This window comes from Micropterus dolomieu, linkage group LG06 (genome assembly GCF_021292245.1).
Source record: "Micropterus dolomieu isolate WLL.071019.BEF.003 ecotype Adirondacks linkage group LG06, ASM2129224v1, whole genome shotgun sequence".
Taxonomy (NCBI): domain Eukaryota; kingdom Metazoa; phylum Chordata; class Actinopteri; order Centrarchiformes; family Centrarchidae; genus Micropterus; species Micropterus dolomieu.
This window is the reverse complement of record NC_060155.1, coordinates 27,731,910-27,747,796: the sequence shown is the minus strand read 5'-3', so window position 1 is coordinate 27,747,796 and position 15,887 is coordinate 27,731,910. Positions and strand designations below refer to the sequence as shown.

Genomic DNA, 15,887 nt, shown 5'->3' with positions numbered 1-15,887 from the left:
GATGTCTGAATAATTGTTTTAATCAGCAGAGAAGGCTGTTTGCTAATCTGATCTCTGAACAGCTGTGAAGAGACAAACATCTTCATTTTGTGACTATGGGAGCAGGGCAGGATTTTCTCTCCTTTTGAAGTCAGAAAGAGGTGAGAAGAACAGAATGAGTGTTGACATGAACTGATTTAATGTATTCTGCATTTGGAGTAATTAAAACTGGTTGTTTTATTTGTGAATGCATTTAAGATTATGTAAGAGAAGGGATGTTCATTTAGTTTGTTTGAGAAGTGTGGCCTACTGTATTTGGGCTTTAAACATTTTAAGGATTATACTAACATGAGTTATAGAGGCCTGCATGATATGTTTTATTACCTTATTTGGAGAATTGTTTGTGAACTGAGGCAAAGGGGACAGAAACAGAAGGACCATCTGTCCATAAAAGGAAAAGTAATGTAAAAACCAATCAATGTGACGATCAGGTTTGAGAAAAGGGTGGGGTCCTCTCTGTCTATTTCTCTATTTAAGTTGCTGACCCTAGAGCTCTGCGCGAACTGTTTGGGGCTTATTGAAAATAAATAAGTTTCTTTTTGAGTGGACGTCTTAAGAAAACTACAAAGAGTTTTTCGTCTTCGTTTTCTTCCCCCTCTTAACTTCCGGTAAGTTAGTTTTTACTTACTTTAACATCCACACTGCCCACATTAACACACCTCATTACAGATAAGCAGCAAACTGGCCCTTTAAGGAGCTCATTCCAGGTTATGTGTTCAGCGCCCTGCTCTCTGGGATCTAAAGCGAGACAGGACGAGGGAACTTTTGAATCTGGAGTTAGACTTCCAATACAGACGGTCACGCCAGTACCTAGTGTTGAAACTAGCTTGTTATCAGAGGTCACCCTGCTTTCTGAAATCATAATGCGCTAAGGGCGCCCGGAGATGATGACCCAAAAGAGCGGGGTTCCTTGCAGTGGGATACTTGTCGCTACAATTTTTAATCACATCCGTTACTGACTAAAGACAAAAAAATGCGAGAAAAAAATGTTCCTCTTCGGCTTCCAGTGTAAGAAAAGCAACAGCTTTAATATGCAGTGTTTAAAGGCTCGTTCACACTACACAACTTGCCGTCCTTTGACTTGAATTTAGGGCTGGACGATATGGCCAAAAATGTTATTAATAAGTATCAAATTGTTATTTCTTTCGAGTTTAAAGGCTGATTTTTGCCCCTGAGTGAAAGTTGAAGAAACCTGATGGTTAATTGTGGTTTAAACTCGTCTCTATGGTCAACACTTGATGCCAAACAGTGGATCACTTCACAAATCTGAGGTAGAACATTCAAAACAATTATGATAAAATCTTTTTCAACACATATGGATGAGTAAAATTAAGTAGAAGCTTTTTTTCAGTCCTTTTTCCTCAACACACTAACCATCTAAATAAAAAATTAAGTCCTAATTCGTTTATGATTCAAGTGATCAAACATTTATTGAATATTTATTGAACGTTTGTTATAATGTTATTGAAAAAAAATTATATTGCGTTAATTATTGTTTTATTGTCCAGCCCTACTTGAAGTCGTTGTGGCGTTCGCACTACGTGACTGATCGGTGACAGGGGGTCACACACTACACGAGCTGACCACGTTTTGTCAAGAAAACACACGTGAAATGTGAAACGGGAAATGACGTGAATCTACACACGAAACAGCTGTTGTTTGTTATTATAAAGAAATCAAATATAAAGACAAAGAATATGGGTGAAAGTGTTTTGCAGAGAAAATGTAGTAGTTGACATCAAACCTGCGCAAGCACGTAAAGGTATGTTAAATAATACATGTTCCATTGCGTTGGTAGTTAAAAAGTTTTCATAGTGATTAGTAAGTAGAGTAAATTTTAAATGAGCTACTTTTTACTTTTACTCTGAGTAGATTTTTCCACCTCTGGTTGATTGGAATAAAAGTTTTGATTTCAGTAAAGGTGCAGCAATTGTGTCTCTCATGAAGGGTGAGGTGTGACCCATGAACCTTTAAGGTTAAAAAAATAAAAAATAAAGGGTGTGGAGGTCGACGTCTAGTTACCATCTCAAAAAGCACAGCGGCAGTGACAGCCATCCAGTGCAGCTTGATCTCAAAGGCAGCGTTAAGGGAGAAGTTTCCGTGGTAGTAACAGCTGCACCATTCGGTTCGGTCACTGCGGTTGTTAACGTCCACATCCAGAGTGACTGTCTTCTGCTCCGGGACGGTGGCAGCTGGAGGACAGACGGAGGGAGGGATGTGGAGAGACAGCAGGACAGGAGGCAAAAAGAAGCAAAAGAAGGAGACATGGATGGCATGATGGGCAGGCAGACTGAGGAGTGAGAGCAGAGGCGGTGAGGCTAAATGTTTTGGATGGGTTAGATGGTTTAGAAAGGAAAACAGTCCACTGAGGTCTTCAAGACCAAGAAGATAAGTGGAATTATTTTTAATATTCATAATCAGCATTAATCAAACATTTTGTTGGTGTTACAGTAAGTCAGGCACTTGGAAGTAGACCCTGTCGGTACATAAACATAAAGTCCAGATTGAGAAATAAAGAAGATTTTAAATAATTTAATTTTCAGAATACACTTGCCTGCAACACAAACTCAATGTCTTTTAGAGTTCAGTATAGTTTTTATATACTTCCGGTTTCTTTATAGGCTGCATTTACATACATTACATTATATTATACACCTATATTTATTTTTCTAATCTCAATTTAAAAGTATTTTTGTCGTATTTCTATTATTGTTTATTGATTATGTTAATTGTTTTTCAGTTTAGTTTTTTTTTTTAGCACAAGATTATTTTTCAACTGTGAAATGTCGCTTGAATAACCTGACTGAAATCAAAACATATTTGTATGTGTTAAACAAAACATCATATATACTTGGCCTATATATCTTTATCAATGTTTTTAACTCTGAAACGTCAACATCAGCATAAGCCTCAAACAAAGGATTTACTTAAAACCCCTGCATTTATGTCAACATCTAAAAGGTTTAACATCTGGGAATCTTGCAGGGCTGGATGATAAACTTTACATATCAAATTAATGGCGTTGTTAGTCCACCAGCCCAAAATCTTCAACGTTAAAGACATTTTTGATATAGATTTGAAATCCTATCATCCAGCACTAGAATCTTGTATTCTTCTGATAGCTCTGAGATTTCCAAACAGGCGCTAAATAAAACTGGAAGCAAACAAACAGGGATGCTTCACATCAATAAAGTTAAATACCTCCTAATTTGATTCATATTATTGTTGACTGCCTCTTTGTAATATTATTGTATTTGCTCTTTTAACGTAATTTGTTAATCGTATTTTATTTCATTATTTAATCTATTTATATTTTATTCTTGTCTGATCTGTGTATTTCTTTTTGATTTGCTTTTGAAAAGAAAAACACTTTGTAAATAAATTAAATTATTAGTAGTATGTAGGGCTGGGCGATACGGCCAAAAATCTTCTCGCGACAAAAAAAATGTCATCGTTTGATATCGATAACTATCCAATAAATGTCAAATGATCATTTCTGTCAAGTTTAACGGCTGATTTTTGCTCCTGAGTGAAAGTTAATTGTGGTTTTAAACTTTTCTTTATGGTCAGAACATGACAAACACTGACAACTATCCAGGAGTAAAATTAAGTAAAAGGTTTTTTTTCCAGTCCCTTTTCCTCAAGGGACTCATTACGTGCTTTATAAATCAAACCTTTACGGAACATTTTTTATATTGTCATTGAATTATGTCGCGATAATTATCATTATTATTTTATTGCCAAGCCTAAACTCACTTTTCTTTCCCCTGATATGAGCAGCTTCGTCATTCAGTGTTTGGATTATACTTGTTGAAAACATGTCTTACACCTTACTACTGTCGATCCCACAAGTTACAGTTAAAACAGCATTAATGATGTGCATTGTCCCAGTTGAAAGAGAGGTTTCCTGGTACAATAAATAATAATTAGAACAACAAAAAAGCCATGACTGTGTCTTATGAATGACTTCAGCATCACATTGAAACTACTCCAGGAAACCAGTCCACGAGCTCAGATAACAAACTGGGAAAGCATTAATCTGCAAAGTTGTTGCTTTAAAGATGCAAAAACGGTGACAAACGAAGCTTTTAAGCGGTCGCGTGAAGCAAGAATCAAGCAGAAAGCACCGCCACCGCGTTGTGACAGTGCTTTATGTTGAAGAGCCGGCAGGAGAGCGACAAGTGAGGACATTGCACGCCACAGCACTACTGAACCACAGCCACTAACACCACACCATGCACTGAAACACCACACCAAATATACTACGGCTACTGGATCAGCTACAAACTACCCACGCTGCATGCAGTGTGTGGCCGACAGGAGGTGGAAACGTGTGATCACATCAATCAGGGATGTGTACTGCAACTAGAGAAACACAGCACCAGCTGTTCAATGCAGATCTACAGTCCACTGTCGGGAGAGCTGAGTCCAGTGAGGTGAAGGACGGCGACCAAGACGATGTCATGAAACGTTACATGAAAGCAGTTCTGTGGTGATGAAGGTATGAATCACACGTGACTAAAGTTGGAAGGATGAGGTGTAATCTGAGGTGGTTATGTTAAGTACATGTAGGGCTCATTATTTTTTGGTTTGTATACATTTATTGGTATTTTATTTAATCAAAATAGAAAATTGTAAACGTACAATTTGCAGCACAAACTAACTAACAACTAAAACAATTTAGTTTATGAAGATATCTTTCTCTGTGCCTCCTCCTGACCTTGTCTAATCATCGCGGAGCTCAGTGCTTTGTGGCGCTGCCAAAAACAACATCAAAATAAATATCAATTTAAATCACAAACCTTGAAACCTTGCACACTTCATAATGGATTACAGAAGCACGCAATTTGTTACGTACGCCGCCAGACTTTAATCCAATGGCTAAAACTGTACCTCTACTCTCACTCTACGTCATCTGCTAAAATCCTAATCAGCCCCTCCAGGATTTCACAATGTCGCAATCACAACTATTCAACAAATCCCCGTGAATCCAGCTTGACTTACAATTTTTACCAATCACTGAAACCTTACCGCTGATTTGACCATCATCACAATTTCCCGCAAAACGCTGTCAAACGTCAGCAAACTCACTTCCTTGTTTACAAGTCGCAGCAGACATGTGCGACGCCAAGGATCCAGATCTTCTTTACCAAAGCGGGGGTTAACTGTTGTGCAAAACGTGCAGTACAGTACACTTTGCCGCTGCAAAACACACGGAGAGAGAGGCAGAAACGCATGGCATCATAAATCACTGTGACACAGGCTGCTGCATCCCGCTGCAAGCGCTGAAAGAATCGAGCTAAGTTGGTTTAAATACGCAGGGTTAGGGTTAGGCCTCTGAAATCCTGGAGGGACTGCTTAATGATTAAAAAATAAATAAATAAATCTACCTTTGCAGTTTTCACTTATTCCCACTATTTCATCGCAAAAATAAAATCCCAAGAACATCACAGCTTTCACCAAAATTTGTTTTAGAAAAGCTGCTGCAAAATCAGGCATTTTAGGCCCCAACAATCACAAAAAAAAAAGACTCGTTAAATCCTGGATTGACTGCCTAATTATTAATTTAATATTTACTGCCAAATTTTGTCACAGCCATTTGATAGGAAACCTGAAAAACAATGAGCCTTTAGGTAGATGTTGTAAGGAAGGTGGAGACTGGGCAGGGCAAACTGTACTGCTATAATGTATGAATAATTAATTAATTATCAGCAGGAGATATATAAGAACCAATTAGGATTTCTGATTGTCTCTGTACCTGACTAAGAGCCCTCCCTGCCCTGTGTGACATACAAATACTGGACCCAGGCAATTCCCTAAAGTGGACGGTGTGATTTGCATCAGGCTGGGAGAGGGAGGAGTTCGTGGCTCCTCTGCGGTGTGGCCGTGAGGATTGGGCTGGGTGTACCTAGCAGTGCGGCGGCCTGGCTGCGTCCTCCAAAGCTGCGGCTGAAGGAGCTGTGCCTACTTGCGTAGGAGGCTGGCCGGCTGGGCAGCCAGGGAAGGAGGAAGGCCGGGAGGTCGCAGGGTCGGCGCTCCTCCAGCACAAAGGCCACCTCGAACCACTTCCTCTGGAACAGCGCAAAGTCCTCCAGGGCTGCAGCAGACCAGCCTCCAGCCGCCGTGGAGGGGGGCTGGGAGGTCAGGCCTGTAGAGGACAGCGCACGCAAGAATGTTATGACAACACCCTCTGAAAACCTCTACATGAGAGACATTACATATTTTGACAATAATTATAATAATTTAGAAGTCAGTGTTTGGATATACTGCCTGAGCATCTGCAAAACTGAATATATATGGACATAAAAGCATTTTAAATTCATTCACCCTCTTTCTCTCCTACTATCCTGTAGAAGTAGAATCCGTAGACGAAGGTGCGCAAGGCATCTCCAGAAGCGTGGACCACCAAACCTTCATCCAGCATTTTCTACACAAACCAAAACAGGCGGAGACAGTGAGCCGCTGAACAGACGCTTAAAAGACTCCTGCACACAACACGCATGCTTAAAGGTGTCCTAGTAAAGAAAAAAAGTTGTGTTTACATTCAGTGTTACTCACCAGAACGCACTGTGTGTGTCCTTCAGGTCTAACAAATGTGTTGAATGCTTTTAAATCCTGCAGTTTTCATATCAATGCTCAGCCGCTCGCAATCTTTTTGATGCGGTGGCTCACATTCAAGAACATACTTGTTTCTCGAATTTGGATTAATAAACAGCTGAAACTGCATTCAGTGATGTTCTCTGAGCCCCGCTGTTGTCTTTCCTTAAAGAATACTTACTAATTTCGGGAAATACACTTCTTTGGTTTACGGCTGACACCAAATAGTCGAAGATTCGAGCCTGATTCAATCTCACAGTCGAAGCTTCGCAGTGAATCGAGGATCACGCCATTTTGGCGACATGGGGGTGCTCAACATCTGATTTTACACAGACCTACCAGTTTTCTCCAAATAAGTTAATATACAGCCTGTTACAGTAAAAATTTAAATGTTTAATGCTGTAAATTAAAAAAATTAGAAAAGAAAAAAAGCTTTTAATAAATGCTTTTTAAAGTGAGTGAGTAAATCCAGAATTGTAACCGTAACTCTCAGGGTAGGGCGCATCAGTGCGCACGTATGTGTGTGTGAGTGTGTAGCGGCAGAAGAGGAACTTGCTGTAGAGACGGCGCCTTAACTTGTCGGGACGTTCGGATCATTTGTCACCATTGATGAACCACACAAAGAATATTACAATGTTACAGAATATTACATATTACTTTTAACCCTGTAACTGTTATTATTTATTAATGTGTATTATTTCAATTTCCCTATGTTGCTTATAAACTGTTTTATATTTCCCTGTTGCTTTTATGTTTTATGTAAAGCACCTTTGAATTACCTTGTTGTTGAAATGTGCTATACAAATAAACTTGCCTTGCAGTGCTTTTAAATTTTACTTGAAATGGACCAGCGAGGACAAATGTTATCGACCGAATGGATCAAATTCTGATAGTGTAACGAGTCATTTCACTGGAGTTGTGATACTTAAAAGAAAGTATCCACCGTTTTCACAGCCGCTTGTTTGGCCATTGGTAAACTAGCTTCAAAGAACTTCCTGGGAGCTCGGAGGAAATGCAATGCTCCCAAGCCGACCACTCACAGGTCTTGCGGTCTGCGGCGTGTAGCCAAGCACATTAAAAATCAACACTTTTTAAGTTTTGTTTAACAATAATTAAGTTTTTGCCATTTTTTGTTTGTGCTGTGATTCAAATAAAAGACAAACATTTGACCTGCAGGTGTTCCTTATTTACATACCTATCAATGCGTATGGAAAATGAATTTTGTTCAGTGTAAAAATTTGGGTGCACCTGACTTTTGTGGCAGTGCATTTAAAATGCAGGCGCACCAGAGCAACCGATGCAAAAAGTTAGTCTGAAGCCCTGGTTGGGACACACAACTCTTACCTGCATGACATCCACAGCCATCCCCTGTGTGGCCACGCCCTCCACATTGTTAACCAGCCAATGAACGACCTCTGCACTAATAAAGCAGTTGAGTGGCAGGCCCTTCTGCTCTGGGAGCAGCTGTACACCTGTCCTGTGATACCAGAGAGCACAGACACAATGCTAAACAAAAAAATAATAAAATAGGATGCTTTTGGTGTGAGAGACCTGGGTTCGAATCCACGGAGCTTTATTGCCAAGTAGTGTTTTACACATACGAGGAATTTGCTGTGGTGATAAGGTGCTACATGCAGACAAACACACAGTCAACATAAATAAATGTAGAAATATATAAATATGGAATAGAAGAACAACGTTGCAGATATATACATGTGCATTATTCTGGGTCTGTGCCGTGCAGAAATGTGTCCCTGAGCGAGACACTTAACCCCTAGTTGCTCCAGAGGCGTGTGACCTCTGACATTTATAGCAATTGTAAGTCGCTTTGGATAAAAGCGTCAGCTAAATGAATAAATGTAAAATATTTTCAGCGTCCACCCAAAGAGATTCAATTCACAACTATCGTCCGTCTAGTTATTTTTAAGTTGGCCCCCCAGGTTAAGAACCACTGAGATAACATAACAAGCTAAACAATTAAATACTTTCAAATTTTACTCCAAATGTTTTTAATAAATATAAAATGCTTTTACCTCTGGGTCTGAAAAGTGAAGCTAAGAGAAGTGAGGCCAGAAGAGCCTTAAACCTGCGTTCTTTCTAACGGACACTAGGGGGAGACGCCACTGGCTGTAAAAAGAAATGTGATTGTATAGAAGTCTATGAGAAAAGTGAGTTTATGGTCTCAGTTGCTAGTTTCAAGTCTTCTTCAACACAGCATGATGTTCAGAATAATACCTGTGAGGATATGTTGATTTTTTCTGACCCCTCGTAACCCTGCATGACACAACTGACTGACAACATATCGAGACCCAAAAAATCACAACAACAACAAATCTTACGTGGGATGTTTGATGGCCTCCAGGATCTCCAAGAGTGTTGAGGAGGAGGACAGAGAAACAACCCCCGCTGCAGACTGCCCACTGTGAACAGATCAGTGCAAGGTGCAAACTGCACATCAGGTGGAATTTGAGGTTCAGTATCTGGCCGACAATGCAGACTGGAGGAGCCGGGGATTGAACCACGGAACAATAGTGGACGACCCGCTCGACCTCTCAGCGGCCCCATATTTATAACTTGATAATACATCATCATAAATGTATTATCAAGTTATCAGCTATTCTCACTGGGGTCCACAAAAAGAACTTATAAACATACATTATAACTAAATCATACTAGGACAAAACAAGTTTCTGTAAACATTGAAGTAAAATGCTGTTTTATGGTGTCCATGTTTAAAAGTATTAAAATAAATCATTTTTATGTGCTAGTTATGTTTTGTTACAGCTGTCAGGTGAATCGCTGCAGTACATAAAGTAAAAAGTTACCTGGCGTCTGTGACGTTGCTGCAGGCTGCAGTCTCTCCTGCAGGCTGCGCTGCTGCACCAGCTGTCACGACCGGCTGGACTCCTTTATCTGCAGCCTCGCTGGCTTCAGCAGGCAACTAGACAGTCCAAAGTAATTCACTAAATGAGCTGTTTCAGTTTGTTTTAAGGGTTTCACCAGAAGAGCAACACATTTTCTCACTTGCATCAAGTTGTATCCCGCCATGCAGATGGTTTTATTTGTCCAGGGTTGAGATATCTGACTATGAGATTTCTGCCGCCACACTAGTTCATTTGTCTCTGTATATATTAATTGCAATCTCTTGGATGCGTCAGGCCCTTGGAAGAGAGGTCGAGTCCACGGTACAAAATAAATGTACAAGAAAGATAAGAAAACAAAAAGGTTCTTGCATGAGACCCATTGTTTCTAAAAAAGCACCTTGCTGTTGAACTTTTAAACTCCAGAGAGCACCACAAACAATGCAGAAACCTCAGAGATTGATACCTCACAAGCCGTCCACATAGAACAAAAGTGTCTGCATGTATAAATAACGCTGGAGGGAAGAGAGAAAAAATCTTTGTCTTTTAATTTTTGGTGAACAGACCTTGTACCAACCCAGTCCTGCTGTCATGCGTGGAAACAGGAGTGGGCCTCACAGTCCGGTTTATCTGAGTGAATGGGTGCAGTTGTGGTACACTGCATGTTAGTTAAACCACGATCACACTTCATGTATTACTCTCTAGAACTTGAGAGACTTGATTTCATGATTTAGGCTGCTCACTGTCACCGAACAGATGGAAATGATTATATGCTTTACGGATGGCAGCAGGGACGCTTGTGGGGCCCAATGCCAGACATCCAACGGTGTCCCTGAGGCGATCGATCTTTAGCTAAACATTGTGATTATATTTTAGTTTAATTGAACTGGTTAGAATCATATTCAGGATCCAGCATTGGAACATAAGAAACCCGGTCATTCGTATCCTTGTATGATGTTAACAACATCCAGGTTTCTGATGTTGGAGTGTGTTTGACTCATCTCTATCATTTCTGCACTGAGGTATAGGTATTAATTAAGTAGCCTATAAGACTCTCATGAGACGAGATCGTCTTTGCAGCACTACTTTATGTCGTGTTTAATTGAGAAGTTTTACTCTGACAAGTTCTGTAGGAAATTCAAAAGAATCTCTGGCTTGCTTGACACACCTCTGAAAAAGATGTCAGAAAACGTGAGATCGCATTCCCCATGAAAGAGAAACGCAGGAAGTTCCTCTGCCTGGAGATACTGGGGACATGAAAATAAGCGTCCATAGGCTGATGGTGACCAATCGGCGGGATGTATACACTCCTGCACGTGCTTACTTGTGAACATGTAAAACGATCTCTTCATAATCAATTTGTTGAAAAGGGAGAAAAATAATACTAGCAGCAAGTGGGGATTGAACACACAACCCTTTGAACGGGAGTCCTGTGCACTCCGAACTGAGCTAAACTGGCACACAGTAAATGAAGGAATATAAATAATAAATTGACGATGTTCCCGATGATGTGCCTGCCATATAATGACTTGAACGGAGCACAAGTGGGCACAAGTTTCAGTAGCAAACTACTGGCTTTACAGCCGATAAAACTGGCACCGATCTCAAACCTGTAGATCTGCTCGCAACATCCTGATTTCAGGATGTAGATCATTACAACTTTTATTTGACTATATTTCATTAGACTAACTCGCGCAATTATGAGTGTGATTCTGGTTTTGATTATATTCAGAATATATAGTTTGAATGGAAAATATTAAACCACATGGTTGTTCGTGTCCTTGTTCAATTGCAGCGGTTTGTGCAAATGAACTGCATGGTCAGTGTTACTCTATACTACAGAGACTTTAGAGTAACAGGCTAGATAGTGATGTAGGGCACGGTTTAAAATTAAATACCGAAAAATGTCATTTGACATGTTTTGAGGTGTTTTGTTATAAGATATTTAACTTATTACATGTTAATTAAAATCCTTTCTGCAAATACAGACCCTGATTTTGCCAGCTCACTGCAACTTTTCATGATTTTAACATTAGTGTCAGTGCATTACATTTGTAATTTATGTGGCAAAACCATAACCACTAATGTCACTGAACACTGTCTCAGCTGTAGGAAACTGCTTGAAACATCACAAAGGCACTGTGGATTAAATGTGATCTAAGTGTGAGTGTTGACAGTGTACTGGGCACAAAGTATAAACCAGAATCTGCAAGTCAAACATCATGTGACTCTCACATAGAGTGTTTCTGGACACCATGCTCATGCAGTAAAGCAGAGTGAGTTAGAGGAGCGACAACACATTATGACACACACACACACACACACACACACACAGACAAACCAAAACACACCCAGGGACCTTGTTACTGACCTGAGAGTGATAGATGTAGGAGGAGCGAGGGCTACGAATAAAATCCAAAATAAAGGCAGCGTCCTATCAGCACACAGGAAGAACATAACCCAGGATCAAACACCCAAAGCTCAGCAACAGGAACAGAACAGAGGCATGGAGAAAAATGTAGATGGATGCATAGAAACAAGAGCAAAAGCCCCACACCAAAGCACCAGCAAAGAAGAACCATTTCAACCCAGCATTTATTGCTGATAAAAAAAAAAAAAAATACAAACAGATGTGTCATCAAAAGCTAAATGCCTGAAGCAACTCATTCGGATCCACACACACAGGATAAACGCTCACCTTGCGGGGGCTGTCTACATATGTGGGAGCTGTGGCGACACCTGAGGCTTCACAAACGGCTGTTGAGGGCTTCGCCTGCTGCTGCTGCTCTTCCAGTGTTCTGAGAGGAAGCAGAAAGAAAACAGGCACAACTGACATCCAAGGCTCCGACAGAAATAAAATGTCGGCCTGCAGTCCCAGGAGATACTCACTTCTGGTTCTGCTCCATCTCCAGTAAGGCCGATAAAGCTGATGTGCCTTTCTTGCCTTGTGGGGGTGCCACAGGCTCGGTAGGGTACGGAGGGAGAGGACTGGTGACCTGCAGTCCTTTCATTGACGTGCCCTTCTGCTATGTGGAAAAACAAAGTGAAAGTGTTTCCATTTACAGAAAATACAAAAGTTTACAGAGCAAATACTGATGTTATATTCAGTGGCTAGACAGCTACTTCCCGACTACACCCCACAAATGAAGTTGTACTTATTGTACAAGAAAAATGCCTAATTTAATGACTGTAACAGTTCTGAATACAGACTGCAAGAAGATCACTTCTTGGAGTATTAAATTAATTAAATTATGTACGTTTAACAACTGTATTTGTGACCAGAAAAACATTTCCCACTGCTGTCTGCAAATGTCGAGCAGGCATCTGCAAGTCTCTGATAATATGGGATAACAGGGCTAACACTAATGAATATATTTTGATCAACAAATCAATTGATTCTTTTTTTCTAGTTCTTATTATTTCCTAAATGTCTTGTTTTTGCAAACCAGCAAAACCCCAAATCTTTCCAGTTTACCGTCACATAAGATAAAAGAAAATTAGCAAATCCCCACGATGTAGAATCCCGCTCTTGTGAATTATTACTATTTTTTTGGCTGAAGCTATTAAAAGATTGATTGCAAGTGATCATGGTGGAGCTATTTTGTTTTAAATTATTATTATTATCATCATCATCATCTGCATGCTTTATATTTTACCTGCTCTTCAAATGTGCAAAGTGTCTAGTAAATACAGTTGTTAAATGTAGAGGAGTAAAAAGTACAAGACTCACTAGTTTAGTAAATTTACATTTCCCCACTGGAAGAAGAGACATCACATTGATCTTTTGAAACTTGTAGGCTCAATTCTGAGGCAATCAACAATTTTAAGACGAAAATAGATTAAAAAGTTTAACTACAGCACACGCGTCTCGTTCATAAAACATTTAAATATATGCAGCCTGATACAAACAAAGCAGTGACACGTAAATTCAAACACCACACTGTGAGGTGAACACAACTGTAAAAACATCTGGGAGAGCCTCACTCTGATGATCCTGTCGGAGCGATGGCGACGCCGAATGCGGTTGAGACCCTCCAGGAAGCGGATGAAACCGTCCAACAGGACCCACTCCCCGTTGCCCCCCATCCCAGCACCTGCTCCCTCCCCATACACATCCCAGTGGCCCTCCCCGTCCGCCACCCGCCGAGCTCCGCCGGCTGGCAGCAGGAGGAAGCGAGTCCTCCAGAACTTCAGAGAGTCGATCAAACTGTGGAGACAGGAGGAAGACACACCATGGTAAATGACAAAGTTACTCATTCCATTGTTGTTTCATTTTATAAAATGTAATAAAATTTCAAAAGCTGCAAGTAGCAGAGACAGAGCTGCACTTTCTAACCTTATGCCCTAAATATAAAACAGTAAGCTAAAAAAACATTTACCATTTACAAATTCATATCGGACACAAAGAAACTCCCCTATTTACTGGGAGAAATGCCCAAATGTCAAACAATTGCTGCAAAATATGTCTCCTCATGCTACGAACTGAGGACAACCAGTGGAAACTTAGACTGATAAATAATTGTACTAATTTTCAAATTATTATTGTTTTGATTGTTTTATATTTTATTAATTGTTTTGTTTTTAAATTTCACATTTGATACAGATTCTTTTTTTTTTTTTTTGTCCATTAATATATACACACACATACATGTTTACGGTTTTATCTATTTATTTTATTAAAATTTTTAATATATTATTATAATAACACACACACATTATTTATTTATTTATTTTATTTTTTAATATATTTAAATTTTTTAACACACACACACGCGTGCTTACTGTTTTATTTATTTACTTTTATTATTAATGTTTATATTTACAGAATTTTTATTTTTTATATACATATATATATATAATTAAATATTTTTATTTTTATTAACACACACAAACACAACTTTTACTGTTTTACTTACTTATTTAATGAAATGTATGAAATGAATTGTTCTTATGTAATTTATTTGTAGCTTTGGCAACACAGTTATACATTCATGCCAATAAAGCTGATTTGAATGGAATTGAATTGATGTGTCTTTCGGGACAATAAAGTCTATCTTATCTTATCCTATCTTAACAGATTAAAAAATATACACAATGTGTATGTGTTTGTGTATGTGTACCTGAAGTCCTCAGAGCCAGCAGAGCAGATGTACTGGTCCAGGTAGTTCCACTTGTATTCCTCCAGCCTCTCGTGGCCAAACTCCACCCAGCAGGACACAAACTGAGCGTCAGAATGTGGAGGACACAGGCTGTAGCTGTACTGGATCTGAGCTGACTCGTACGGGTACCTAAAAAGCACACAGGACAGCCAGCTTTTAGCCTCCGTATTTATTTGTTTTGAGCATGTTTGCCTGTTTATTAGATGGTAGACAGTAGCGGGCTGATAGAAAACAAAGGAACAGAGATGGGGGATGACATGCAAGTGGAGAACACTGCTCTAAAACCTATGACTCTGTACACTTGTCCTCTCTCCAGCTGAGTCACAGCAGCAGCTTGCATATACAGAATATTATACTTGACTTGACATTTTTTGGCCACAGTTATACGTCTAAATTCTCTTATACTTTTATGAATTTGGGAGGTTCAACATGGCAGTTGCAGGGTTAGTCTTAGTGTTAGAGGCAGACAGACTCACTTGGGCAAGTAGCGAGTAACAGTGATTATCTTGTCTTTGAGGCAAACTTTATGAAAGGTTCGGCCCATACTGAGCCAGTAAACTGTTTCCTCCTCCTCCGCTCGACGCAGAGACACCAGTCCTGAAACGCAAGAAGAGAGAAGACACATACGCTCACCTGTTGATGTTTTCTACACATTTCTATTAAAAGACTGAAACCAGAAGTCGTAAACTATACAGTATATTCAAGTTGTCTGTATAATTGAGTTTGTTAGTTAAGCTATTTTACAGTTAGGATCATATAAAGCTAACATGACTTCAAACATGTGCAGCTGAAATGTAAAAGCTTTATGGAGCTGCTGAACCAAATAAGGCAGTTTGACAGGGGGTCCAACAATCAGGTCATGCTTACTGTTCTTTTTCTGTTCTAGAAATAATGTATCATCACATTTAGATATGGGAAAACAATCCAAACATCAAGGATTTTAAATATATATATACACATTTTTGCGCCTTTTAAATCAGCTCTCCAAAAAGTTCCCAATTAAACCCAATTAAACCTTATTCTAAACATTTACCCTGTCAGTAAAGGGAACATTAGTACATTTTACAATACAACTAGTACGGTTTGGAAAGTACCACTTTTAAAAACCAATGTCAGAGCAATGTGGAACTGTATATATCAGAGGAAATTTGGGATCAGGTAATCTGAAGGATACCTTCCTCTACAGTATGTACTGCACTGGTCGGCAAGATCGATTTGATAGCAGAAAAAT

At 39.5% G+C, this 15,887-nt stretch overlaps 1 protein-coding gene across 1 annotated transcript in view; it reads right to left on the bottom strand.

Moving 5' to 3' along the window:
* Window positions 1–15,887, bottom strand: part of depdc5 (DEP domain containing 5, GATOR1 subcomplex subunit) — a 43,320-nt gene that overhangs the window by 8,734 nt on the left and 18,699 nt on the right. Inside the window, exons 29-39 of the mRNA XM_046052921.1 lie at window positions 14,618–14,785; window positions 13,482–13,704; window positions 12,387–12,523; window positions 12,196–12,295; window positions 11,869–11,931; window positions 9,462–9,577; window positions 8,976–9,056; window positions 7,981–8,113; window positions 6,367–6,466; window positions 5,948–6,187; window positions 2,062–2,231 (exon numbers count right to left, since the gene is read on the bottom strand). Coding sequence (XP_045908877.1) covers window positions 2,062–2,231; window positions 5,948–6,187; window positions 6,367–6,466; window positions 7,981–8,113; window positions 8,976–9,056; window positions 9,462–9,577; window positions 11,869–11,931; window positions 12,196–12,295; window positions 12,387–12,523; window positions 13,482–13,704; window positions 14,618–14,785 — 1,531 coding nt within the window. The remainder of the gene's footprint in view (window positions 1–2,061; window positions 2,232–5,947; window positions 6,188–6,366; window positions 6,467–7,980; window positions 8,114–8,975; window positions 9,057–9,461; window positions 9,578–11,868; window positions 11,932–12,195; window positions 12,296–12,386; window positions 12,524–13,481; window positions 13,705–14,617; window positions 14,786–15,887) is intronic.